We start from the raw sequence: 24,486 nt of genomic DNA, 5'->3' as shown, positions 1-24,486 counted from the left end.
TTTTTTTTTTCATATTTGCAACTTCTGTCACATATAAAAGGGAACAATGGCAAAAGGAAAAAGCAGGCTGAGCTCTACAAGCAACGACTTAGACTCCCCCCGCTAATTCAAAAGGAAAATTGTAGGCTGGCGGGAAGCTCAGCCCTACAGAGGATTCTGGGACGTGTGGTCCAGACTTTTGGGGGCACTTCAGCTCTGGGAAAGCGCGGCTTTGTTATTTGCTCCCCTGGGGAAACAGGAACCTATACCCCAGTGCTCAGTGGGTTCGGTGGTACTTCGGCTTTTTGAGGACGAGAACACTAAGCCCGCTCACCTTGGGGATTCTGAGAAATACGATTCGGCCGTGGGAGTCGAAGCCCGCACTTCCGCCCAGGGGGCGGGGCAGCGGCTTCCGTTCCTCCCGGGGATGCTGGGAAATGTAGTTCCAGAGCTCCCTGCTCTCCCAGGCACTTCCGCTGCAAGAGGTTGAGAGCGCGGCCTTCATTCCTCTTGTGGAGGTGAGTGAGTCCTGGGATCCCGCGACCTGTTTTAACTTTTATGGCTTGGTCGTAGGATCAGCGGGGCTCGCACTTCGGTCAGCAGGAAAAGACGCTGCGGCGAGCAGCGGAGGGCGGAGTTGAATGGCTGGGCAGCTGATTGCCTTACTGTATCCGGAGCTGCTGCGTTCGGGGCGGTTCGGGAGTCCCCAGGTTGGAAGTGGACCTGAATGGGGAGGCGTCTGAGGGTCTCCTGGGCTCTCAGCGGCCCGACCCGCCTTCCCCCACCTCCCACAGCTCTGTCGCTTCCTAGCGGTGTAACGTTGGGTGAGAACTTAATCTTTCGGTGCTTAGTTTCTGGTCTTAGTTTCCTCTTCTGCAAAAGGGAATATTAACCTTATATATTTGTTTTGACAATTAGTAATATAGTACAAGTAAAATGTGTATGGAATAGTACAGGAATATGGCAACATGTTGGCTGTTAATATTAAAACTATCATAATAAAAAATATTCATTTTTCAGCGAGCGCCTGGCTCTTTCTGATTCCTGCAGGAAAGGAGGCTGTTCTTGGACTATGTCTGACCCGTTTTTTAAGAAAGAGTGCATCACTCAACAGGTGGCGTCTGGAGTTATCCTCTGTGGATTTTCCAGGATCTCAGACAAGATCGTGCAATCTCCCAGCCTCCTTTCCTTCCCCTGCCCTGACTTCTGAAAGAATGCTGCGGAGAGGAGGAAGGAGAGCATCCTGGCTCCTGGCAGCAGAGCCCCACTGTGACAGGACCTAGCATTCACCTTTCTCTTCTGTTCCGAGTGCGAGAAGGTATTTCATTCCTTGCAAATGTTTCTGCTACAGAAGTGTTCCATTATTGTATAATTGGAGAAAATGTGACATGAATATTAGTCACACTAGTTAAACATTGGGTGCTGAGTATCACTCTGAGGGCTTTATAAAAACTAACACACTGAACCTTCACAAAGGCCTTGTGTTGTGGGTTCTGTTCACCTTACAAAGGTGATGTGGGTATTGTGATGTGCGTACTGTTATTACACCAATTATACAGATGAGGAAATGGAGAGAGCCTAATTTACTTTCCTATATCACAGTGCTAGTAAGAACAGTGGGGTTTGTGTCCTAGACTTGGGTTCCTTACATCTGAATACCCTTGGTCTCACAGTTTGAAATCCCAATTTAGAATTAGGAAATAAAATAGATAAACGATCCATATAAATAATCATAGGAAACTGGCTGCAAGGAGCCATTTGAGATCAAGTTGGGGAGGGAGGTTGGAATTTTACTGTAGAAGATTTTGAAAGCAAGGTTGAGTTTAGACTTTATAAAATTTTGAAAGAATTCTCATTTAATTTAATTTTAAGCAATATTAGTAGTTCATATTTTGATCATAGAGGTGCACGTTCTCTGTACAGGATGCAGAAAATACAGAAATATAAAATATTACAAATTTCCTTAATACTAGGATATAGATAATTATTAACATTTTAATGCATTTCTGTTTAGCAGTTTTTAATGTGTTTTTGTCTGTGTTTTATGAAATTGTTATCACACTATTCATAGTGGGTTGTTATTCCCTTATTTTTTACTATGGAAATATCCAAACATACCCAAATATAATGAACTCTTATGTACAGTCACCCTGCTTCCATTCTTGCTAATCTTATTGCCTCTCCCACCAACTTTTTTTCCCTTGAGTATTTTAAAACAAACCCAGATGATGAGTCAGTAAGGCTTAAAAACTAATAATTATCATTAATTGTGTTGTTTTTTGTTTTTTTTGAGATGGAATCTTGCTCTGTTGCCCAGGCTGGAGTGCAATGGTACGATCTCAGCTCACTGCAACCTCTGCCTCCTGGGTTCAAGCAATTCTCCTGCCTCTGGCTTTACAGGTGCCCATCACCACGCCCTACTAATTTTTGTGTTTATAGTAAAGACTGGGTTTCTCCATGTTGGCCAGGCTGGTCTCAAACTCGACCTCAAGTGATCCGCCCACCTCAGCCTCCCAAAGTATTGGGATTCCAGGTGTGAGCCACCATGCTAGGCCTCACTAATCGTTTATATATGAAGGCCAAGGGAGGGGCAATTATATTCATTTGCCAGGGCTGCCATAAGAAAATACTACAAATTGGCTGGATTATACAGAAATGTATTTGTTACAGTTCTGGAGGCTAAAAGTCCAAAATCAAGGTGTCAACCAGTTTTGGTGTCTTGTAAGGCCTCTCCCCTCTGTGTGCATGAGCTCCCTTGCTGTAAGTCAACTTCATCACCTCTTTAAAGGCCCTATTTCCAAAGACAGTTATTTCTGAGATACCGAGCATTAGGACTTTAACATTTTGAGAGAGGCACATACAATTCAGCCCATAATAGATATTAACAGTAACTCTGAGGTTTTTCACTCCTGGCAGCTAGGAGAATGCTACTTATGTGAGAAAGCTAGAAAGAGTTGCAATTAGGAAAAGAAAGATGATTGATTTTCTTTGCTTTTTTGGAGTTGCACTTGCCACTGGCATATAACTCTTGGTTTCCTATCTCTCTCCCATTAGACTTCAGGGACCTCTGTTTCATGGACATTATCATATTCTTCTCAGAGTACCCAGCAAGAGGTTTGCAAAGAGGAGTTATTCAGTGAGTAAGTGTGATTCATGTAGCTCTCCAACAGGCATCTGGATTTTGGGTGCTACAGCTTGCAATTAGAGAACAAAATAGAAGGATTATCCACAGTCCTTGTCTGTTATCTCACGTTTGGTGGGCTGTAGAATCCATCAACTTTTTCAGGGTATTCAAAAGTTGATGAACAATTGTGGATAATATTGTCAAGATCTAAAACAAACTCCCTTAAAGACAAATCAGACCACTATTAAGGTTCAGTTTTTTGGGTTTTTTGGTTTGCTTGTTTCTTGAGACAAAGTCTTGCTCTGTCACCCAGGCTGGAGTGCAGTGGCGCGATCTTGGCTCACTGCAACCTCCACCTCCTGGGTTTCAGCAATTCTCCTGCCTCAGCCTCCCCAGTAGCTGGGATTACAGGCGTGCACCACCATGCCCAGCTAATTTTTGTATTTTTAGTAGAGACGGGGTTTTGGCATGTTGGTCAGGTTAGTCTCGAACTCCTGACCTCAAGTGATCTGCCCGCCTCCGCCTCTCAAAGTGCTGGGATTATAGGCATGAGCCACCATGCCTGGCCAGGTTTAATATTTATCACATGGAGATTATGATGAGGACTGCTGACATTTGTTGGGTGTTTCTTATGACTTGGAGAATTTCTAGTGCTTTCCATGCGCTAGCTTATTTGTTCTTTATGACAGTTCTATTTTATTCTGATTTCAAAGATGAAAAAACAAACACACAACAAGTTAACTGTACAGATGAACTGGTGGCACAATCAGCGGGGCAGAGCCAGAATCAAACCTCAGCAGCTAGGTTGGAACACTCAGTGACTGAATAACCTTGGGCAAGTTACTTGACCTTTCTGTGCCTCAGTTTTCTTACCCGTTAAGTAGGGATGATATTAATAACTACCTCGTAAAGTTTCTGTGAAGACTAAAAGAGATATGTAACATGTTTGAAATAGTGCCTCGCATGTAGTAAGTCCTCTGTGTATTATAGACTAAAGCTGGCCTTCATCTTCTACAGATAAGTTGAAAAATGCAACAAGTTATTGAAGGAGCAAAGGTATATATATATATATACTTTTTTTTTTTTTTTGAGACAGAGTCTTACTCTGTTGACCAGGCTGGAGTGCAATGGTACGATCTCAGCTCACTGCAACCTCTGCCTCCCAGGTTCAAGCAATTCTCTGCCTCAGCCTCCCGAGTAGCTGGGATTACAGGCACCCGCCACCACGCCCAGCTAATTTTTTTGTATTTTTAATAGAGACGAGGTTTCACCATCTTGGCTAGGCTGGTCTTGAATTCCTGACCTCGTGATCCACCCGCCTGGGCCTCCCAAAGTGCTGGGATTACATGCGTGAGCCACCGTGCCCAGCCTCAAAGGTATATTTTTAAGTATTCTTTTCTTCCCCACTTTCCACTTTGTCTATGGATACTTTAATTCTGTTACATATTTAAACAAATGTGAATAGTTTCTATGATAGTGATTGTTGAAACCTATAACTAATTTGCTGTCTTTTGAACTTAGCAAGTCCCTGTGAGATGATTATATAGTCTATATTGCCTTAATAAAAAGGTCTAAACCTGCACTATCCAATAGTGTAGCCATTAGCCGCATGTGATTATTGAGCACCTGAAACGTAACTAGTCTGAATTGAGATATGTTATAATGGTAAGGCACAACAGATTTCAAAGATCTAGTATGAAAAAAAGAAAGTAAAATCCCTCAATAATTCTTAATACTGATTACAAGTTGAGGGGATAATACTTTGGATATGTTGGGTTAAAGAAAATATATTGTTGAAATTAAGTTCACTTGCTTCATCTTACCTTTTTCAATGTAGCTATGAGAAAAATTTAAATTACACAAATAGCTTGCCTGCATTATATTTCTGTTGGACAGCACTGGTCTAAGGGAAGCCTCCCCTTTCATTCTGAGAATTTGCCTCCAGAGGCATTACCAGTCATTCTGCAGCCCTTTCCTCTTATAGAGAGCTCTAGGGGCATCTTATACTGGAGAGGAGCAGGGAGCTGATAATCAGTAGGCCTGAGTGCCAGGCGGAGCCATGCCCCTGGTTTCCTGGGTGCCCTTGGACAGTTCCGTCAACTCTTTAAGAGGCAGTGTAGAATAATGCAGTGGTTCTTGAACTGTGGTCACATCAGAATCATAAGACCCAGGCCCTACACTACTTCTATGAGCTTGAACTTCTGTGTTCTTTATTAGTAATTCGGGGGTTCTGGTCACCTATTCACCCCATTGGTGAAGGAGGGATTCCCCCACCTGCTGCTGTCTGAGTGTCCTCCAAACATTGAAACTTAATCCCCATTGTGGTGTTATTAAAAGGTGAGGCCTTTGGGAAGTGATTAAGTCATGAGGGCATGAAGGAGTTAATGCTCTTATAAAAGAGGCTTCAGAGAGAGAGTTCACCTCCCTTGTTCTTCTGCCATATGAAGACTATGAAGACACAGCATTCCTCCATCCCCCTTTTCCCCTACCCTTCTGCCACGTGAGAACACAGCAAAAAGGCCCTTACCAGACCCACAACCTACTGGAGCCTTGATCTTAGACTTCCCATCCTTCAGAACTGTGAGAAATTTCTGTTCTTTATAACTGTGGTATTTTGTTATAGCAGCAAAAATAGACTAAGACATCACTTGAACTGGCAGGAGGTGGCTGAACACACAAACCCTACAGTCAGCCTATGCAGAAGAGGTTGGTAGCAGTTTATTAGTCACATATTCACAGCCCAGGGGACTTGCACTTGAGAATAGATTGAACCAACAGGGGCCATGGTAGGTTGATTTTGTAGTGACAGGAGGGTAGCAGGGTGACCCTTGGTTCCTGCAAGAAGATTTAATTGACCATTTGGATAATTCTACAGGCTGGCAGGGAGGCGAAACCTGTTATGTGGAGGACCTGGTGGGGTACAGGTGGTCTGGCTAAATAGGATGAATTGTGCCTAAGTCTTAATTTTATAAAAGCGGCTGAGTGACAACACGGAGAGATTAATGCCAATGAATAGTATTTTAATACTTAGAGTTCCACTGGTACATCACACCACACCAGACCACATGAAGCCCACTACAGGCAAGGGTCAGGAAGCAGACAGAGAAAGGAACTGGGGCCTATGCTTTTGTAATATGTCTTTCTCCCACCGGTGAAAGCTGCTTGCAGGGAAGATGCAAATAATTTTTGTTGTTAGTCTGGCCCTGTGATTCAGCAGACTTAGGGAGAGATTAGGAATAGCAGATATCAAATAGCCAGTACATAAAACATGGTTAACATTTGAGGAACTAGGTGGCCAGGGATCCTTTCCCACTGAGAGGGCATATCTGGAGAGAGCTGGGAGCTCATGGCTAGGCCTTCAGGGCCCTGTGAGTCTCAAAGGTATCAAGGCAGCACATGGAACCTCAGGCCTTTTGATATGGATGCATACCAGAGTTTGAGAACCACTGTAGAGCGGTTAAGAACATGGGCACAGGTGTCAGATTGCCTGGGTTCATTGCCTGGTGCAGCCAGTGTTCTAGTAGATAAGGCACTGGGTGAAAATCCTGACTTTTCTGGGCCACTTGTTAAACATGAACAAGTTACTTCTGTGTGCCTCTATTTCCTTGTCTGTAAAATGGGCATAATTATTTTCTCAATCTCTATCATTGTTATGAAAATCAAATGAGATACTACATGTGAAGAATTTATGTAAACAGTGCCTTGGTAGGCAGTCAGTCAGTTGCTCTAAATGTCAGTTGCTGTCATTATAGGGAGTATTTTATGAGTGTCCTGGGTTTTTTCATGGTTAATGTTAGGAGCATAGAGTTGATCTTGGCACTCCTGATCCTAACAAACCTTCATTCCTGTTTGTTAGTATCAGAGAGAAAGAGAAGCTTGCAGTTTGTTTTTACCTTCTTTAGTTCTTTTTGCCCTTAGGCAATAGGATAGTATATTGGGGTTAGTAGAAAAATTGGAGGTGAAAACCTCAAGTGTTAGTCTGTCTGAAAATATCTAGAGAGCTGTTTCAACTGATGCTATCAAATTGTAATTTAGGGACAAGCAGCATTAGCATCACCTGGGATATTGGTAGAAATAGGTTCTTAGTCCCGTCCTTGATCTTCTGTAACTGCAGAAGTACACGTGCAGGTTTGTTCTATAGGTAAACTTGTGTCATGGGGGTTTGTCGTACAGATTATTTTGTCACCCAGGTATTAAGCCTAGTACCCATGAGTTATTTTTTCTGATCATCTCCCTCCTCCCACCCTCCACCCTCCGATGGAGACCCCAGTGTCTGTTGTTCCCCTCTATGTGTCCATGTATTCTCATCATTTAGCTCCCACTTATGAGTTAGAACATGTGGTATTTGGTTTTCTGTTCCTGTATTAGTTTACTAAGAATAATGTCCTCCAGCTCCATCCATCTTCCCGCAAAGGACATCTTTTTTTTTTTTTTTTTTTTTTTTTGAGACAGAGTTTCGCTCTTGTTGCCCAGACTGGAGTGCAATGGTGCGATCTTGGCTCACCACAAGCTCGACCTCCCAGGTTCAAGCAATTCTCCTGCCTCATCCTCCTGAGTAGCTGGGATTACAGGCATTCGCCACCATGCCTGGCTAATTTTTTTTTTTTTTTTTTTTTTTTTTAAGTAGAGACAGGGTTTCTCCATGTTGGTTAGGCTGTTCTCGAACTCCTAACCTCAGGTGATCCGCCTGCCTCACTCTCCCAAAGTGCTGGGATTACAGGCATGAGCCACCGTGCCCAGCCAGGACATCTTTTTTATGGCCGCATAGTATTCCATGGTGTATATGCACCACATTTTCTTTATCCAGACTGCTATCGACGGGCATTTAGGTTGATTCCATGTCTTTGCTAAATACCAGACCTATGGCTTTTTAACAAAAAAAATATTTTCTATGTTCTTCAGGGCTGAATTACATGCCTTCAGATATCAGATATCTACATGGCTTTCGAAGTTCCTATATTTGAGGTCTCTGTTCAAATACAAGAGAAATCTTTCATGACAAAAACTTATTCTGTGACAGCCTCTCCTTTCATCTCTTTTTATTTCTTTACCCTGCCCTATTCTTAAAAGTGTCTCTCGCTATATATTGGGGGTTTGCTATGCTCTTGTAGCCCATTATAATATCATCTTTGTGAGATCAAGGTCTTTGTTCACTGCTGTATATTTCACATCTAGGACCCTTGGCTGGCACAGAGTAGACCCTTCAACAATCATATGTTGAATGAATGGTTCAGGTGATAAATAATGAGGCCCTGATCCACATGGTGTATCTATCAACTATTCACTGAGTCATTAAAGTAGTCATTCTGCAAATCTCTGGGTTCCTTCCAAATGCTTGTAGCAACTTAGTAGGTCTTGGGGATGGAGCAGGTAACGAAACTCCACATTAGACAAGTGTAATGAATATAAGTAAGTAAATACCTAGAAGGATGTTAGAGAGGAATAAGGGCTTAGAGAAAAGAAGTAAGCAGAGATGAGGGATAGGAAGTGTTGGGGTGCAGTTAGGAGACCGAAATTATCTACAGGATGGCTAGAGAGAGACTCTGAGGTGGTGACATTTGAATAAAGAAGAAAGAGTTTCTTAGTGTGGCTCTCCTAATAGTCTCTCTGGCCCTAGCCTCCTCCCCCTCAAGCCTCCTCCCATCTGAGAGGGTAATCTGTTTCTAACACGAAAGGAATCTTTTTACTCTCCTTTCCAGAAGTCCTTCAGTGTTCTCCTGCTGACTTGCAGATAATTTTGTGACTTGAACGTCATCATGGTTTGAATTCTGCCTTCCTGCCCATCTCTTTCTGCCTGTTATTTGTCTTCACATCATGACATTTGTTCTCTGGGAGTTTTATAGTGATTTGGATTCTCTGGCTAATAGAGCTCAGTCACCCTCCAGGGCTCAGATTAAGCTACATTTGTGTAGAACCCCCTGCATTCCACTGTGGGCTTATGAGCCCATTCCTCATGCCGCTAAAGGATGCTGTGCACTACTCTGGCATTTAGCCATGTATAGTGGAATTGCCAGCTTCCTCATCACTAGACTGTGAGCATCTTGAGGCTGGGGAATTGCATCTCTTTTAGTAAGGGTCCCACAAGTCTTCACTGAGTTAAACTCATCTATTTAATGAAGTAGTAATAAATTCACCTGTCTAGTGCTAATTATGCAGGCAGTAAAATAGTGTTCATTCTCAATATTTTAAGGGACACATTCTGTGGGTTCTGTAACAGTGACTCATGTTGTCGCTGATTTTGAAGAGCAGAGAGTACTTTCCTAAGATGGTATTTAACAAAATCCAGAGATGCTTTTCCTTCCAAAGATGACTTTGATCTTGCCCAAGGACAGCAAATATGGTGAAAGACCTAGAGGAAAAATTTGGAAATAAAACCCTTGCTCTCCAAATCTTCCCAACTGGAGTCAGTCTCAGGGAGACTTAGACCAACTAGTCTAGTCTTCCTATATGCCTCTCCATGTCTGATGGTGGGTTCAGTCATTTCTGCTGGGCAATTACTTTGTACAGGAACTGTTTTAGGTACTTGGGATATAAAGCTGAATAAACATTCATCACAAGACAGATGGTTGATTTGCTATTATCTCTTTTTTTTTCCCGAGGCGATGGAAATATATCCCCTGCAAAACATTCTTATTGAGCAGAGGTTGCTGGGCAAATATAGAGTTAGAACAAAGTGAATTACAAATTCTAAAAGAGTATTTCAGGCTGGGTGTGGTGGCTTACGCCTATAATCCCAGCACTTTGGGAGGCCAAGGCGGGTGGATCACTTGAGGTCGGGAGGTCGAGACCAGCCTGGCCAAAATGGTGAAACCTCATCTGTACTAAAAAAAAAAAAGAAACAAAAAAAATTAGCCAGGAATGGTGGCGGGTGCCCATAATCCAGCTACTGGGGAGGCTGAGGCAGGATAATCTTTTGAACCCGGAAGGCTGAGGTTGCAGTAAACCGAGATCATTCCACTGCACTCCAGCCTGGGCCACAGCGCGAGACTCCATTTCAGAAAAATAAATAAATAAGTATTTCTTCTAAGACTGGAAGGTTTTATGTTTCCCTTTTCAATAGTAAGGGTTCTTCTATCTGAAGTAAGAGAACTAAGAATAATTTACTAATAAATCAAGCAGTAATTAACTAATACTAAGCTTTTAATCTGGGTATTTTACTCGTTTCCACCCTCCATAGAATCAGAATCATACCCTGAGAGCTACAAGAACTCCATTTTTCACTGTGCAGAGGCTCTCTGCTGAAGGGTCAAGTGGAATCTGGAATCCAGCCCATGTTTCCCCATCATCAAGCCATGTGAAGCTGCAGACTCCGTGAGTGTCTTAGTCCATTTGTGCTGCTATAACAAACAATACCATAGGCTGGGTGGCTTAAACAACAAACCTTTATAACTCACAGTCCTGGAGACTGGGAAGTCCATGATCAAGTCACTGGCAAATCCAATGTCTAATGAGGCCACTCTTACTGGTTCGCAGAAGCTGTTGTCTTGTATCTTCCTGGGAGGAAGAGAGAAAGAGCTAGGTTACTTGCTTTTCTTACAAGGAAAGCAATCCCATTATGGAGGCTTCACCCTCATGACCTAATTACCTCCTAAAGGCCCCACCTCCCAATAACATCACATTAGGGCTTCAACATAAGAATTTTGAGGGGACACAGACATTGGTCCACAGCAGCAAGGGAGGGGTTCCCTGACTGTTTCATGTAAAGCATCTGCATGGGTTTATGTGTAACTTCTATTGATTGTTTAAGCTGCCAGAAACTGTTCCACATGTTTTGTGTATACTTAGTCACTTTCACTGACCTTCCTATGAAGTAGGTATTATTATTATATCCAGTTTATAGATTATACATTAGAGCACAAAGTACTAGCAAGTTGGAGATGCCCGTATTCCAGTACTGGTGGGCTGGTTCTGGAGTCTAGACTGTTCACAACTCTGTTCTCTACTCCCTCAAGCAGCTCCCTTGGCTTCAGAGTCCAATCTCCATTTCTGTGTCTGTCTTTTACCCCTAACTCTGGAGCCCTCATTTCTCCTTCCATGAGATCTTAGACTCCCATCTGCTTATTTTTGTCTTTAGAAGCAACAGAGAGACAAGATTTAGAATACTGGCTCTGGTATGAAAGCTGGATTCAGGTACTGTTCCTGCCTCTTGACCTCACCAAGCCTCAGCTTCCTCGCCTGTTAAATGGATACAATTGTCGTCATCATCATTTGTTGAGAACTCCCTAAAATGCCAGGTACTATGCCAAGGGCATTGCATAAATTCACTCATTGATTCCTCACAGTAATCCTATGATTAACATCCTGTTTTCATTTCCCTTCTTATAGCTGAGCATAGGCATGGAAGTTTAGGTGTTTGGACCAAGGTCACACAACTGATACAACAGTAGCTTCTTCACAGGTATGTGTGAAGTACCTTAATGAAACATGTGCCAAGTTCTTCATAAGGTCCCTAATATGTATTTAGTTAAATATCACCATTTTTGTTGTTATTATTGTGCTTCCTATAGCTTGTTAATTTCAGTGACATTATCTAATTTATAGTTGCATAAATCTTGCAGAGTCATGATTTTTTATTAAATTTTCTCTGTCTCTATGATAGTCTTTTTAAGGCCCTACTGTTAAAGTAAATTTTGCAAGGTCTTTTTTTTTTTTTTAGATTTTTTTTTTTTTCTCTTTAGAGATCGCTCTGTTGGCCAGGTTGGTCTTGAACTCTTGGCCTCAAGCAGTCCTCCTACTTTGGCCTCCCAGAGTGCTAGGATTACAGGCATGAGCCACTGTACACAGCCAAATTTTGCAAGGTCTTATACCTTTTAGAAACCAGTCCATATAGTCAAATTCATAGAGATAACATGGTTATCAGGGGCTGGGAGGGGGAATGGGGAATTATTACTTAATGGGTACATAAAAAATTCTGATGATGGATAGTGGTGATGGCTGCACAACAATGTAAATGTACTTACTGAATGTAACCACTTAAAAAATGGTTAAAATGGTAAATTTTATGTTACATATTTTACTATCAAAAAAAGCAGTCATCTATGTACAGTAGTCCCCCCTTATCCACAGCAGATACCTTCCAAGACCCCCAGTGAATGACTTAAACCTCAGATATTCCTGCACCCTAAATATACTATATTTTTCCTTTACCTGCATACTTATGATAAAGCTTAATTTATAAATTAGGCACAGTAAGAGACTAACAACAATAACTCATAATAAAATAGAATAATGATAAAATACTGTAACAAAAGTTCTATAAACATGGTCTCTCTCTCTCTCTCAGAATATCTTACTGCACTGTACTCACCTATTTTTGGACCATAGTTGACTTCAGGTAACTGAAACCACAGAAAGCAAAACTATGGATAGGAAGGACCACTGTAATCTTAAGTACTATTGCAAAAGCCTCAAGTTAAGTATGGGAAACCAAGAGAGAATAACAGGTATTTCAGAGGTTAAAGGCGAGGTTAAAGTAGAGGTTAAAAAACCTCTACTAAAGAATTCATCGGCTGAATGTGGTGGCTCACACCTGTAATCCCAGCACTTTGGGAGGCTGAGGCAGGAGGATCGCTTGAGCTCAGGAGTTTGAGACTGGCTCGGGCAACATAGCATGACCTCGTCTCTACAAAAAGTCAAAAAATTAGCTGGACATTGTGGTGCACACCTGTGGTCCCAGCTACTTGGGAGGCTGAGGTGGGAGGATCGCTTGAGCCCAGGAGGTCAAGGCTTTAGTGAATCATGATTGTGCCACTGCACTCCAGCCTGGGCAGCAGAGCAAGACCCTCTCTCAAAAAAAAAAAAAAAAACAAAGAATTTTGGTAGAAACCATTAATGAGGACAGGTTTTATGTTACTGAATGTTATGTGCTTTTCTGCAGCTAAGAAATAAGGTACTCTGAAAATATTCTTTGAGCTTTTTCCCTCATTTAATTCGTAAACAATCCTATGAGATTGTTAATTCTCTCATTGTTAAACTCTTCATTTTATGGATGAAAGAACTGAGGCACAGAGATATTAATAATTTGTCCTGGATTTCATAGCGAATAAATAGCAATGCCATAAATCTAGGCATTTGGCTCCAGAGGGGCCAAATACTCTTAATCTGGGTATTTTACTCTCAATTTCTACTCTCCCTAGAATCAGTCATACCCTGAGAGCCACAAGGAGAAATTATGTCGGGGGCATACTCTGTGTGGTCGGGCAGGTCACTTGCTGCCAGGGTCTTACAGCCAAAGGGACAAGTAGTATCTGGAATCCAGCCTAGTTTCTGTTCATCAAGCCAGCCCGAGGAAGGAACACTGTTGCTATTTCACGTTAAAAAACAAAACAAAACAAGGCCGGGCGCGGTGGCTCACGCCTGTAATCCCAGCACTTTGGGAGGCCGAGACGGGTGGATCACGAGGTCAGGAGATCGAGACCATCCTGGCTAACACGGTGAAACCCCGTCTCTACTAAAAATACAAAAATTAGCCGGGCATGGTGGCGCGCGCCTGTAGTCCCAGCTACGCGGGAGGCTGAGGCAGGAGAATGGCGTGAACCTGGGAGGCGGAGCTTGCAGTGAGTCGAGATCGCACCACTGCACTCCAGCCTGGGCGACAGAGCGAAACTCCGTCTCAAAAACAAAACAAAACAAAACAAAACAAAACAAAACAAAACAAAAAAACAGCTATGGTTTTTTTTTTGGCCAAACTCTCATGGCTTTTTTCTCCTTCCCTCTTAAGACTTGGCACTTCTCCAGAAGGAGGAGGACAAAATGACGAAGTCTAAGGTGAGTTGGACCTCCCTTTCTCTGTAATAATTGTCATCTCATTTCGGAAAGATTACACACACCTTATTCTCTTTGTTAGGAAGATGAAGGAGAACGGTAGACATTTGAGAACCTCTTGTGTGCCAAATGCTTGCTGCTTTTTACTTTTGTGTTGTTTAATTTTTGTTGCTTTATTTTATGACTTTATAATTTAATAAATAAGCATAGAATAGAAAAGTCAATAACAATAAAAATCTCTCATTTTCCTACTGTTTCCCTTACAAAACAACTGTTTTGATTTTCCATGTTCTTTTCCTCAGATGTATTCATAACTGCGTATTTGTAAGCATTGTATAGACAAAATGTTCAAGTTACACCTTTTCTAATTAATATTACTTGCTCCATATTTTTATAGTCCTTTGAATTGATGTTACTCTGTGGTGTGTATGTGAGATAACTTTTCTCCTCATTCATCAATGTTTAGGTAGTTTAGAATTTTTACTGAAAATTGTTACTACAGTTTTCCCACCAATAACCATTTTTTCCAAAAAGCAATTTGAAGGAGTTTTGCTATTATTTACTTTTAATGTTATAGAAACACTATATTGAAAAAGTACTTTTGATATGTGGTACTTTGGGTAGTTCCTATGTCAGTGATTCAAATATGACATCGTGTGACATGATGTCACTGATTTTAGAGAAAATATTATTAGATATTTCCACGTAAGAAAGCTAGATTTTTCTTACCCAGGCCTGAGTTATACCCTATGTATGTTTACTTACTGATCCGTATTGTTTTACTCTTATGTTAACTTATTTTATTGAAGTAATAATGTACTTAATTTTAAAAGTCTAGCAGTACAAGAGGACTTACCAGATACTTCTCTTACTGTATTTATTCCTCAAACCAACTTTATGAGGCAGTACTTGGTCTCATGTGCATTTTAATTACAAAGAAACAAGATTGTAGAATTGTGGAAAGTTGCTTAGTTTCATATAGGATACCAAAGATCCAACTGATTTCAAAAGACTCCAGGATTTTTACTTGATTGAAGGGAGAGAGGCAAAGGAAAAGAATTCTCCACTCAGTGGACCTGGCCCTTTTTGTGTGGGTGCCTAGCTTGTCCTGGTTGGTGGAAGGTGCCTCAGATAATACTGCCCCTACTTGATTCACTCTCCAGTGGCCTCTTCTTCTCTATGACCACTGTCATTCATTTAGGGCACCTGAATGTGCAGGGCTCCAGGGATGAACAGTCTTCATATGAAAGTTAAAACAGTATGATAATGCTGGCCGAGCACAGTGGCTCACACCTGTAATCCCAGCAGTTTGTGAGGCCGAGACAGGTGGATAACTTGAGGTCAGGAGTTCGAGACCAGCCTGGACAAACATGGCTAAACCCCATCTGTACTAAAAATACAAAAATTAGCCTGGCATAGTGGCGCACGCCTGTATTCCCAGCTTCTCGGGAGGCTGAGGCACAAGAATCACTTGAACCCAGGAGGCGGAGATTGCAGTGAGCTAAGATCGTACCACTGCACTCCAGCCTGGGGAACAGAGCAAGGCTGTGTCTCAAAAAAAAAAAAAAAAAAAAAAAAAAAACCAATACGATATGCTAGTGCTTCTTTATCATGGGTGACTTTACCGCCCACCACCCACCGCCCCCCCCGCCACCCGGCAACATCTGGAAACATTCCTGGTACCACAGGTCGGGGGTGCTACCAGCATCTAGTAGGTAGAAGCTAAGGGTGCTGCAAAACGCCCTACAGTGCCCTAGACACCCCCACACAGCAGACAACTGTCCCGCCCGAGACAGCAATAGTGTTGAGTTTAAGAAACACTCCTGAACACAAAGCTGTAAAACACCAGCAAAATGTAGGTGAACAACAACGTATATGCTAAAAAAGACTTAAAATCATCACTAGAAATTTTACAGTTATAAGATAAAATTCTAAATGGAATATCAATAAAAGGACAGTAACAGGTGAGATACCAAAGAAAAATAAAGATGTCCAGTAAATATACGAAAATATGATCTTACTAGTTAATTACAGACCAAAAAACCCAGTTGTTTCTTACTGGACAGATTGCCTAGGATTTTTTAAAAATTGGTTATATTCAGTGTTATCTATGGTATGGAAAATCAATGATACTTACTTTATCTTGGGGGAAGGATAAGATAGGGAAAAATTGAAAAGAAAATCTGTCGTACATCATAATTTGGAAGTTGCATATTCTTTGACATTGTGATTTTTCACTTCTTGGAACTTACCTAAGAAAATAGGTGGGTAATATCTATGCAAAAAGTTGTTCTTTACAGCATTTATTATGAAAAGGAAAAACCTCTAAAATATAATACACTTTATATGTGTTTAACTGTAGTAAAGTTGAGTATGGTCTCTTAAGAATCTGACACCTTTCCCTACACATCTTTTTCACATTTCTCAGTGGTATCCCTTTTCCAGTGGACCTTTATTGCAAGATTTAGGTGGAGTGTGTTTGATGTTGTAGGAGGCAGTGACATTCAAGGACGTGGCTGTGGTCTTCTCTGAGGAGGAGCTGCAACTGCTGGACCTTGCCCAGAGGAAGCTGTACCGAGATGTGATGCTGGAGAACTTCAGGAATGTGGTCTCAGTGGGTGAGGACAGGCATTCTCTGACTGAACACTGGCTCCCTCTGTTGTCTCTCTGTCCTTGGGTATACAGGGCTTTGGAGCTCTTGAACTGGTTTTCAGTTTTCTAGTCATCCATCATAAGACAGATATGGAATTTTTAAAGTCTTTCTCCCCTGGCGAAAGTGTATATTTTGTTAATGAACCATAAATTGACAGCATGACAACTATACACTTTTATCCTTTCTCAAATTGTGGTCATCTCCAGTTAGTGGGTCCTGATATACATTTGATGAATTGTACCATTGGTTTTTTTAATGAAATAAAATGGGGTAGAAAATGTCAGAGCACTTGGCAATAACTGCACATTGCAGCAAAAACTATGTCCTGTTGCCAAGAAGAATGTGAGAGACAATGGAGAGGGTATGATGAAAACATTTTTTTTCCAGTAATTTATACTTATATCTGCATATCTTGGGTCTTTGCATGAAATATACTTCCTCCAATGGGTCATGATTAGAAGTGTGGAAAACACTAAGTTTGATGTCCTGAAGACGATGAAATGAGGACAATAATTTTTAGTGATTTTGGCTTCTGATGTATTAATTATAAACCTATGTCCCTGCCTTTTCACAGGGCATCAGTCCACACCAGATGGTCTACCACAGTTAGAGAGAGAAGAAAAGCTGTGGATGATGAAGATGGCAACCCAGAGAGAGAACTCCTCAGGTGAGGAGGGGCTGGGGCTGCTGGACTTTTTTCTATTAGTCTTGGAGATATTCCAAGGTTGGCAAACAAAAATATGTGACGAAGGCATAGTCTAGAACAGTTTTTTTCCCCCTGATGAATATCTAATCTAATTCTAATTTATTGGGTGCTTTTGGATACATGAAGATCTGTATTCATTAACCCACTTAGTTTGCTCAGGATGCTAAAACAAAATACTATGGACTGGGGGAATTATAAACAACGGAATTTTATTTCTGACATTTCTGGGGGCTGGGAAGTCCAAGTTCAAAGCACCAGCAGATTCAGTGTCTGCTGAGGGCCCACTTCCTGATCCAATGACAGCACCTTCTTTGCTGCGTCCTTACAGGGAAGGGGCAAGAAATCTCTCTCAGGCCTCTTTTATAAGGGCACTAATCCTATTCATGAAAGATCTGCCCTCATGACATAATCACCTTCCTAATGCCTTAGGAGTTAGGATTTCAGCATACAAATGGCAAGGGCACACACATTAAGACCATAGCACTCACATCTAATGAAAGCTTAGCTTTAGTTGTAATCAAATTGAGTATCATTTCCCCCTTGTGGCTTTCCTGTAGCCGTTAATAGTGAATCTTGCTCACTTGGTGAAGAACTACTTTTTAGAATAAAGGCTCTCATAGCCACTTTTAAGGCAAGTCCCCAAAAACACTTTACACAAGGAAAAAACAATGTTTAGAGAATAGCTTTTAAGTCTTTCCCTTTAAAAATTTTCTTTGTGGCAACCATCCACCTCTTCCAAAGAGAGTTACAGAAAAGAATATTACTTACCATTTTAGTAATCCCTATTGAAATATGGTATGTATGGCAATGCCTTTATTTTCTACAAAATTAGCCACTAAGCAAATAAATGTTATAGAAGATAGCCATTAAATAAACATATACTAAAGAAGGTAGATTTTAGTTTTCTCTTCATTGTAATAAGGGCCTAACATATCATTTTCAATTAGAAACATTATAACCTGGGCAAAATAGGGAAATTGCCCTCCTCAAATTGACACATTCTCAGGAAGACCAAAAAAAGTCACATTTAAAAGTGAAAACTTGCAGCCAGTCATGGTGGCTCACACCTGTAATCCCAGCACTTTGGGAGGCTGAGGTGGGTGGATCACCTGAGACCAGGAGTTCCAGACCAGTCTGGCCAACATAGTGAAACCCCGTCTCTACTAAAAATACAAAAATTAGCTGAGCATGGTGGTGCATACCTGTAATCCCAACTACTTGGGGGGCTGAGGTAGGAGAATCGCTTGAACCTGGGAGGTGGAGGTTGCAGTGAGCCTACAGCACGCCATTGCACTCCAGCCTGGGCAACAAGAGTGAAACTCCATCTCAAAAAAAATAAATAAAAATAAAAGTGAAAACTTGCAAAATATATACAGACATGACAAACTATGTAGGCTTCAACTTAAAGGAAACACATTTATCTGTTTCCCAAGTTTCCATTATTACAATGTAACTTTCTATTTGAACAATTTGTTTGATTAAGAAATTAATACCTTTCTTAATCATTTAGACTGGGAGGTTTCAAACTTTTGAGTATGAGTTACAATAAGAGATACATTTTATATCATAAACAATACAGGCATTCACATATGGGTAGGTGTGTGTGTGTGGCCTTAAACAAGAGTTTATGCAGAGAAATACATTTCTTGCTTACAAAACACGTCTAATATTTTTCTTTTCTGTTAATGCTTGTCACAAGCAACTGAATTTATTTCCAACTCACTAATAGTCCTAGCCTTCAGTTTGAAAAACAATGGTGTGATCTATATAGAAAAATATATTTACATCCATCCATTTTTATAGTCTGCTTTCAGAGAAAACATTATTCCCGAGGCTCTAAATATTGACTCCTACTTGAAAAAGGAAAAATCAGAGAACAAAGATTTTAGAAGCAATCAGTCCCTAGATCCCCTGGCCACTTTTCTGCCTTATGATTTTTTTTTTTTCCTAAGTAATTCTTACCATGATTTTGTGATCAGCATGATTTTCTTATCAGCACCATCCACTTAGCCCTGAATCTGGTGAAACCTTTAAACTTCCCAGAAGAATCGCTCTTTCCAGTCCCTTTCCCATTATGCATCATTTACTTGAAAAAGTTCTTTCACTTTTGTAATTTGGCTCAAAGTCTCCCAGAGAAGACAAGTGGGAATTCTTTTATTCAACACATCTATTGAACACTGTGTTGAGTCAGGCAGAGCTCTTGGGTGATGATAAAGTGGTGAATGATATAAAATGTTTGTTCTCATGGATGGCAACATCCATTCAACAGAGACATAAAAAATAATAAGGGACATATATAGTTTGTCAGAGGGTAATATGTGCTTTGTCAAAACAAAACAGGTGAATGGAAATTGCCAGGGGTGTAATGTAGATGGGGAAAATTTACTATCTGATATTGAGTGATAAAGAGGCATCACTGGGCCAGGCGTGGGGGCTCACAGCTATAATCCTAACACTTGGAGAGACTGAGGCAGGTGGATAGCTTGAGCTCAGGAGCTTGAGACCAGCCTAGGCAAGATGGTGAAACCCCATCTCTACAAAAAAATACAAAAATTAGCCAGGTGTGGTGGTGTGCTTCTGTAGTCCCAGCAGCTTGGGGGGATAAGGCAGGAGAATCACTTGACTCAGGAGGTTGAGGCTGCAGCAAGCCATGTTTGCGCCACTGCATTCCAGCCTGGGTGACAGAGTGAGACTCTGTCTCAAAAAAACAAAAAGAAGGCCAGGTGCCGGTGGCTCGCACCTGTAATCCCAGCACTTTGGGAGGCCGAGGCAGGTGGATCACAAGGTCAGGAGATTGAGACCAGCCTGACCAACATGGTGAAACCCCCCTGGTGGTTATGGAAACTTTAATTGCTATCAGGTTTTAGAATAATGTATGTTATTACCATAAACCTCTTCTCCCAGGTGTTCTCATGGAGGCTATTTCCTAGCAAGAGGTAAAGGACCACTATCTGTTTACACTCGAACTTTAGGTATGTAGGTCAGTGATCCCCAATCTTGGCACCAGGGACTGGTTTGTTGGAAGACGGTTTTTCCACAGACTGGGGTCGGGGGATGGTTTTGAAATGAAACTGTTCTACCTCAGATCATCAGACCTCAGTTAGATTCTCATAAGATTAGATTCTCACGCAACCTAGATCCCTCGCATGCGCAGTTCACAATAGGATTCGCACTCCTATAAGAATCTAATGTCACCACTGATGTGACAGGAGGCAGAGCTCAGGCAGTAATGCCCACTGGCCTCCTGCTCACCTCCTGCTGTGTGGCCCAGATACTAACAGGCCACGGACTGGTACTGATCCACGGCCTGGGGGTTGGGGGCCCTGACTTAGGTGATAAGGTATTTTCTGAAAAATGTGTCTTTCTAACTAGCACAGTGCCTCAACATCTCCCAACCTTGGAATAAACTTCCAATGAAATAATCCCAGGCAAAGGTTTTTGAAAATTTATGTGTAGGAGTTTTACTAGACATTTTGAACAGGGCCACTTTGTTCAGATGTCTATGCAGTAGGCAATGGAACCTTCTCCTGGTTCAATGAAGCCTTAGGCTGTGGGCCCGAGTTTATAAACTTGACATCTTGGAACAAAACATTATTCACATGCCCCATCTCCAAATTTTCTTTATCCTTTTAGGAGCCAAGAATCTAAAAGAGATGGAGACTCTTCAAGAAGTAGGATTAAGGTACCTGCCTCATGAAGAGCTTTTCTGCTCCCAGATCTGGCAACAGATTACAAGAGAGTTAATCAAGTATCAAGATTCTGTGGTAAATATTCAAAGAACAGGCTGCCAGTTGGAAAAACGAGATGATTTGCACTATAAAGATGAGGGATTCAGTAATCAGAGTTCCCATCTTCAAGTTCACAGAGTCCACACTGGTGAAAAACCCTACAAAGGAGAACATTGTGTGAAAAGTTTCAGCTGGAGCCCTCATCTTCAAATTAACCAAAGGGCTCACGCAGGAGAGAAGCCCTACAAATGTGAAAAATGTGATAATGCCTTCCGTCGGTTTTCAAGTCTTCAAGCCCATCAGAGAGTCCACAGTAGAGCAAAATCATACACAAATGATGCAAGTTACAGGAGTTTTAGTCAGAGGTCACATCTTCACCATCATCAGAGAGTTCCCACTGGAGAGAATCCATACAAATATGAAGAGTGTGGGAGGAATGTTGGGAAAAGCTCACATTGTCAAGCTCCTCTGATAGTTCATACGGGAGAGAAACCCTATAAATGTGAGGAGTGTGGGGTGGGCTTCAGTCAGAGATCATATCTTCAAGTTCATCTGAAAGTTCATGCTGGAAAGAAACCGTATAAGTGTGAAGAGTGTGGGAAGAGCTTCAGTTGGCGTTCACGACTGCAGGCTCATGAGCGAATCCACACTGGCGAGAAACCATACAAATGCAATGCATGTGGCAAGAGCTTTAGTTACAGCTCACACCTTAACATTCATTGTAGAATCCACACAGGAGAGAAACCCTATAAGTGTGAGGAGTGTGGGAAAGGTTTCAGTGTGGGTTCACACCTTCAGGCCCATCAGATAAGCCACACTGGAGAGAAGCCATACAAATGTGAGGAGTGTGGGAAAGGCTTCTGCCGGGCCTCAAATCTGCTGGACCATCAAAGAGGCCATACTGGAGAGAAACCGTATCAGTGTGATGCATGTGGTAAGGGCTTCAGTCGTAGCTCAGATTTTAACATTCATTTTAGAGTCCATACAGGGGAAAAACCCTATAAATGTGAGGAGTGTGGCAAGGGCTTCAGCCAGGCCTCAAATCTTCTGGCCCATCAAAGAGGCCACACTGGAGAGAAACCCTACAAATGTGGTACATGTGGGAAGGGCTTCAGTCGGAGCTCAGATCTTAATGTACACTGTAGAATCCACACAGGAGAGAAACCCTATAAATGCGAGAAGTGTGGTAAGGCCTTCAGTCAGTTCTCCAGCCTTCAGGTGCATCAGAGAGTTCACACTGGAGAGAAACCATATCAGTGTGCAGAGTGTGGGAAGGGCTTCAGTGTAGGTTCACAGCTTCAAGCCCATCAGAGGTGCCACACTGGAGAGAAACCCTATCAATGTGAGGAGTGTGGGAAGGGCTTCTGTCGGGCCTCAAATTTTCTGGCACATCGTGGAGTCCACACAGGAGAAAAACCATACCGATGTGATGTGTGTGGTAAGCGCTTCAGACAGAGATCCTACCTTCAAGCCCACCAGAGGGTCCACACAGGAGAGAGACCATACAAATGTGAGGAATGTGGGAAAGTCTTCAGCTGGAGCTCATACCTTCAAGCCCATCAAAGAGTTCACACCGGAGAAAAACCATACAAATGTGAGGAGTGTGGGAAGGGCTTCAGTTGGAGCTCAAGTCTTATCATTCATCAGCGAGTCCATGCTGATGATGAGGGTGACAAGGACTTTCCTTCATCAGAGGATTCACACAGGAAAACTCGATAAAATATGTTTTACTATCTCAGATGGGTGCTGAAATATTTTAATAATCAGAGCTATCATAGACAAAACATTTGTTTTATAGGGTCAGTAGTTCAGCCAAGTGACTGGGAGACCACACAGCAGAGAAGCCTCACAAGAGTGGAGACATATGGACTGCATTCAGAACATTGACCATTAGCTGATACATGCAGACAAGAGGATCAGGAAGGATGAGTCTGATCTGGAGTAAATCAGAAGTACTAAGATGGAAATGCTGGATTCTGTTCCACTAGAATGTAAGATCCAAGAGGGCAGGGACTTTGTTGACTGCCAAATCTACTCTGCCTTTTCAGTGCCTAATACGTTGTAATTTTTCAGTAATATTTGAAATTACTGTCATATTTGAAATTCAGTAATATTTGACATTTTTATTTATCTCTAGAAGCTTCTCTAAAATTGTACTCAGAAGAATTCTGCAAGGCTTGGAGGATATATAAGTTAGTCATATGGCCTGATTTTCCCATTTTTGCAGATCTCGTGGACAAGTGTTTATCAAACTGAAGGTTGCAGCTTGTTAGTGGGTCCAGAAATCAGTTTCTGGCTAGCAACTAGAAGTTTTGTATGTTAACAGTACTTTATTGAGGTGTAATCTGCATGCAGTAACATGCACAAGTCTCAAGTTCATGGCTTTCTGAATTTTGACAAATGTAATGATCATCAAGATCAATGTATACAATATGTCTATTAAACCAAAAAGTTTTCTTGTGCCCATTTCCAGTCAATCCCACCTCCAGTGCCAAGTATTATGATTTCTATACCATAAATTAATTAGGTCTGTTCCTGAGCTTCCTATGGATTTAGTATGTACTCTTATATCTGGATTCTTATGATCAAATGTATGATCATCTCAGTAGATTCAGAGAAAACATTTGACAAAATTTAGCATCCACTCATGATGAAAAAATTCTTCAATGAGATAAAAGGCATCCATGAAAATCATATAAGCTAACATTCTTTTTTTAATTAGGGAATAATTTATATACAGTGAAACTGACTCTATCATTATGCATTTTGGCAAGTGCTGTTATGTGAACACCACCATCACAATCAAGATAGTCTACAGTTCTAGTACCCCCTGCCCTGAAACTTGCTTGTTTTGTTTAGTCAGCTCCTCTCCCCATCACCAGCCCTTGTCAACCACTGACTCATCTTCTGTCTGTATAGTTTATATCATTTCCAGAATGTCATATAAATGGAATTCTAGAGTATGTTTCCTTTGGAGTTGCACCTTTCACTTAATGCTTCTGAGACTCATCTGTCTTGTTGCATATATCAGTACAGAAGTCATTTCTTTTATTGCTGAGTAGTAGTCTGTCATATGGATGTTCCACAGTTTGTTTATCCATTTATCACTGGGGGGATACTTGGGTTTTCAGTTTTCAGTGATTATGAAGAAAGCTGCTGTCAACATTTGCAAACAGTTTTGTGTGTCCACATTGTCTTAGTAAATATCTAGGAGTGGAATTTGCTGGGTTGTATGGTAACAGTATACTTATCTATGAAAAACTGACAGACTTTTCTAAAATAACTGTATCATTTTACATTCCCACCACCAGTGTATGAAAGTCCCAGTTCCTTAACTTCACTGACAATTGGTATGTCAGGGTTTGGTTTCATTTTTATTTTGTTGTTAGGATTTCAAAGGGTTATAGTGGGATTTCATTTTGGTTTTAATTTACACTTCCCTAATGGCCATTGAGCATCTTCACTGCTCGTTTGCTATCCATTTGCCTATTTTCTTTTGTGAACTATGTTCAAATCTTTTGTCCATTTTTTT

The 24,486-nt window shown here is 41.4% G+C and overlaps 1 protein-coding gene across 27 annotated transcripts; it reads left to right on the top strand.

Annotated features, from left to right (window-relative positions):
* Positions 1–381: 381 nt before the first annotated feature.
* Positions 382–23,431, top strand: ZNF45 (zinc finger protein 45). Of its 27 annotated transcripts, none has more exons than XM_055369624.2 (12): positions 442–497; positions 1,000–1,297; positions 2,273–2,379; positions 3,034–3,119; positions 4,361–4,479; positions 10,281–10,414; positions 11,178–11,337; positions 11,429–11,501; positions 13,824–13,870; positions 16,359–16,485; positions 17,095–17,187; positions 20,860–23,431. In XM_055369624.2, the coding sequence occupies exons 9-12, from the start codon at positions 13,856–13,858 to the stop codon at positions 22,671–22,673; spliced, it is 2,049 nt and encodes a 682-aa protein (XP_055225599.1). In that variant the 5' UTR covers positions 442–497; positions 1,000–1,297; positions 2,273–2,379; positions 3,034–3,119; positions 4,361–4,479; positions 10,281–10,414; positions 11,178–11,337; positions 11,429–11,501; positions 13,824–13,855; the 3' UTR covers positions 22,674–23,431. The 27 variants fall into 27 exon arrangements, with proteins under 27 accessions (XP_030860467.2, XP_055225611.1, XP_055225610.1 ...); XM_055369626.2 differs by having other exon boundaries at positions 445–497; positions 1,030–1,297; XM_055369625.2 differs by having other exon boundaries at positions 473–803.
* The last annotated feature ends 1,055 nt before the right edge of the window (positions 23,432–24,486 follow it).

This window comes from Gorilla gorilla, chromosome 20 (assembly GCF_029281585.2).
Source record: "Gorilla gorilla gorilla isolate KB3781 chromosome 20, NHGRI_mGorGor1-v2.1_pri, whole genome shotgun sequence".
NCBI classification, from domain to species: domain Eukaryota; kingdom Metazoa; phylum Chordata; class Mammalia; order Primates; family Hominidae; genus Gorilla; species Gorilla gorilla.
Note: the sequence above shows the minus strand (reverse complement) of the source record. Positions and strands in the feature narration are given on the sequence as shown.

Coding starts and splice junctions, on each gene's coding strand:
- ZNF45 (XM_031004607.3), top strand. Junction 16,486..17,094: donor CAGGAATGTGGTCTCAGTGG/GTGAGGACAGGC, acceptor GCCTTTTCACAG/GGCATCAGTCCACACCAGAT. Junction 17,188..20,859: donor CCAGAGAGAGAACTCCTCAG/GTGAGGAGGGGC, acceptor TTATCCTTTTAG/GAGCCAAGAATCTAAAAGAG.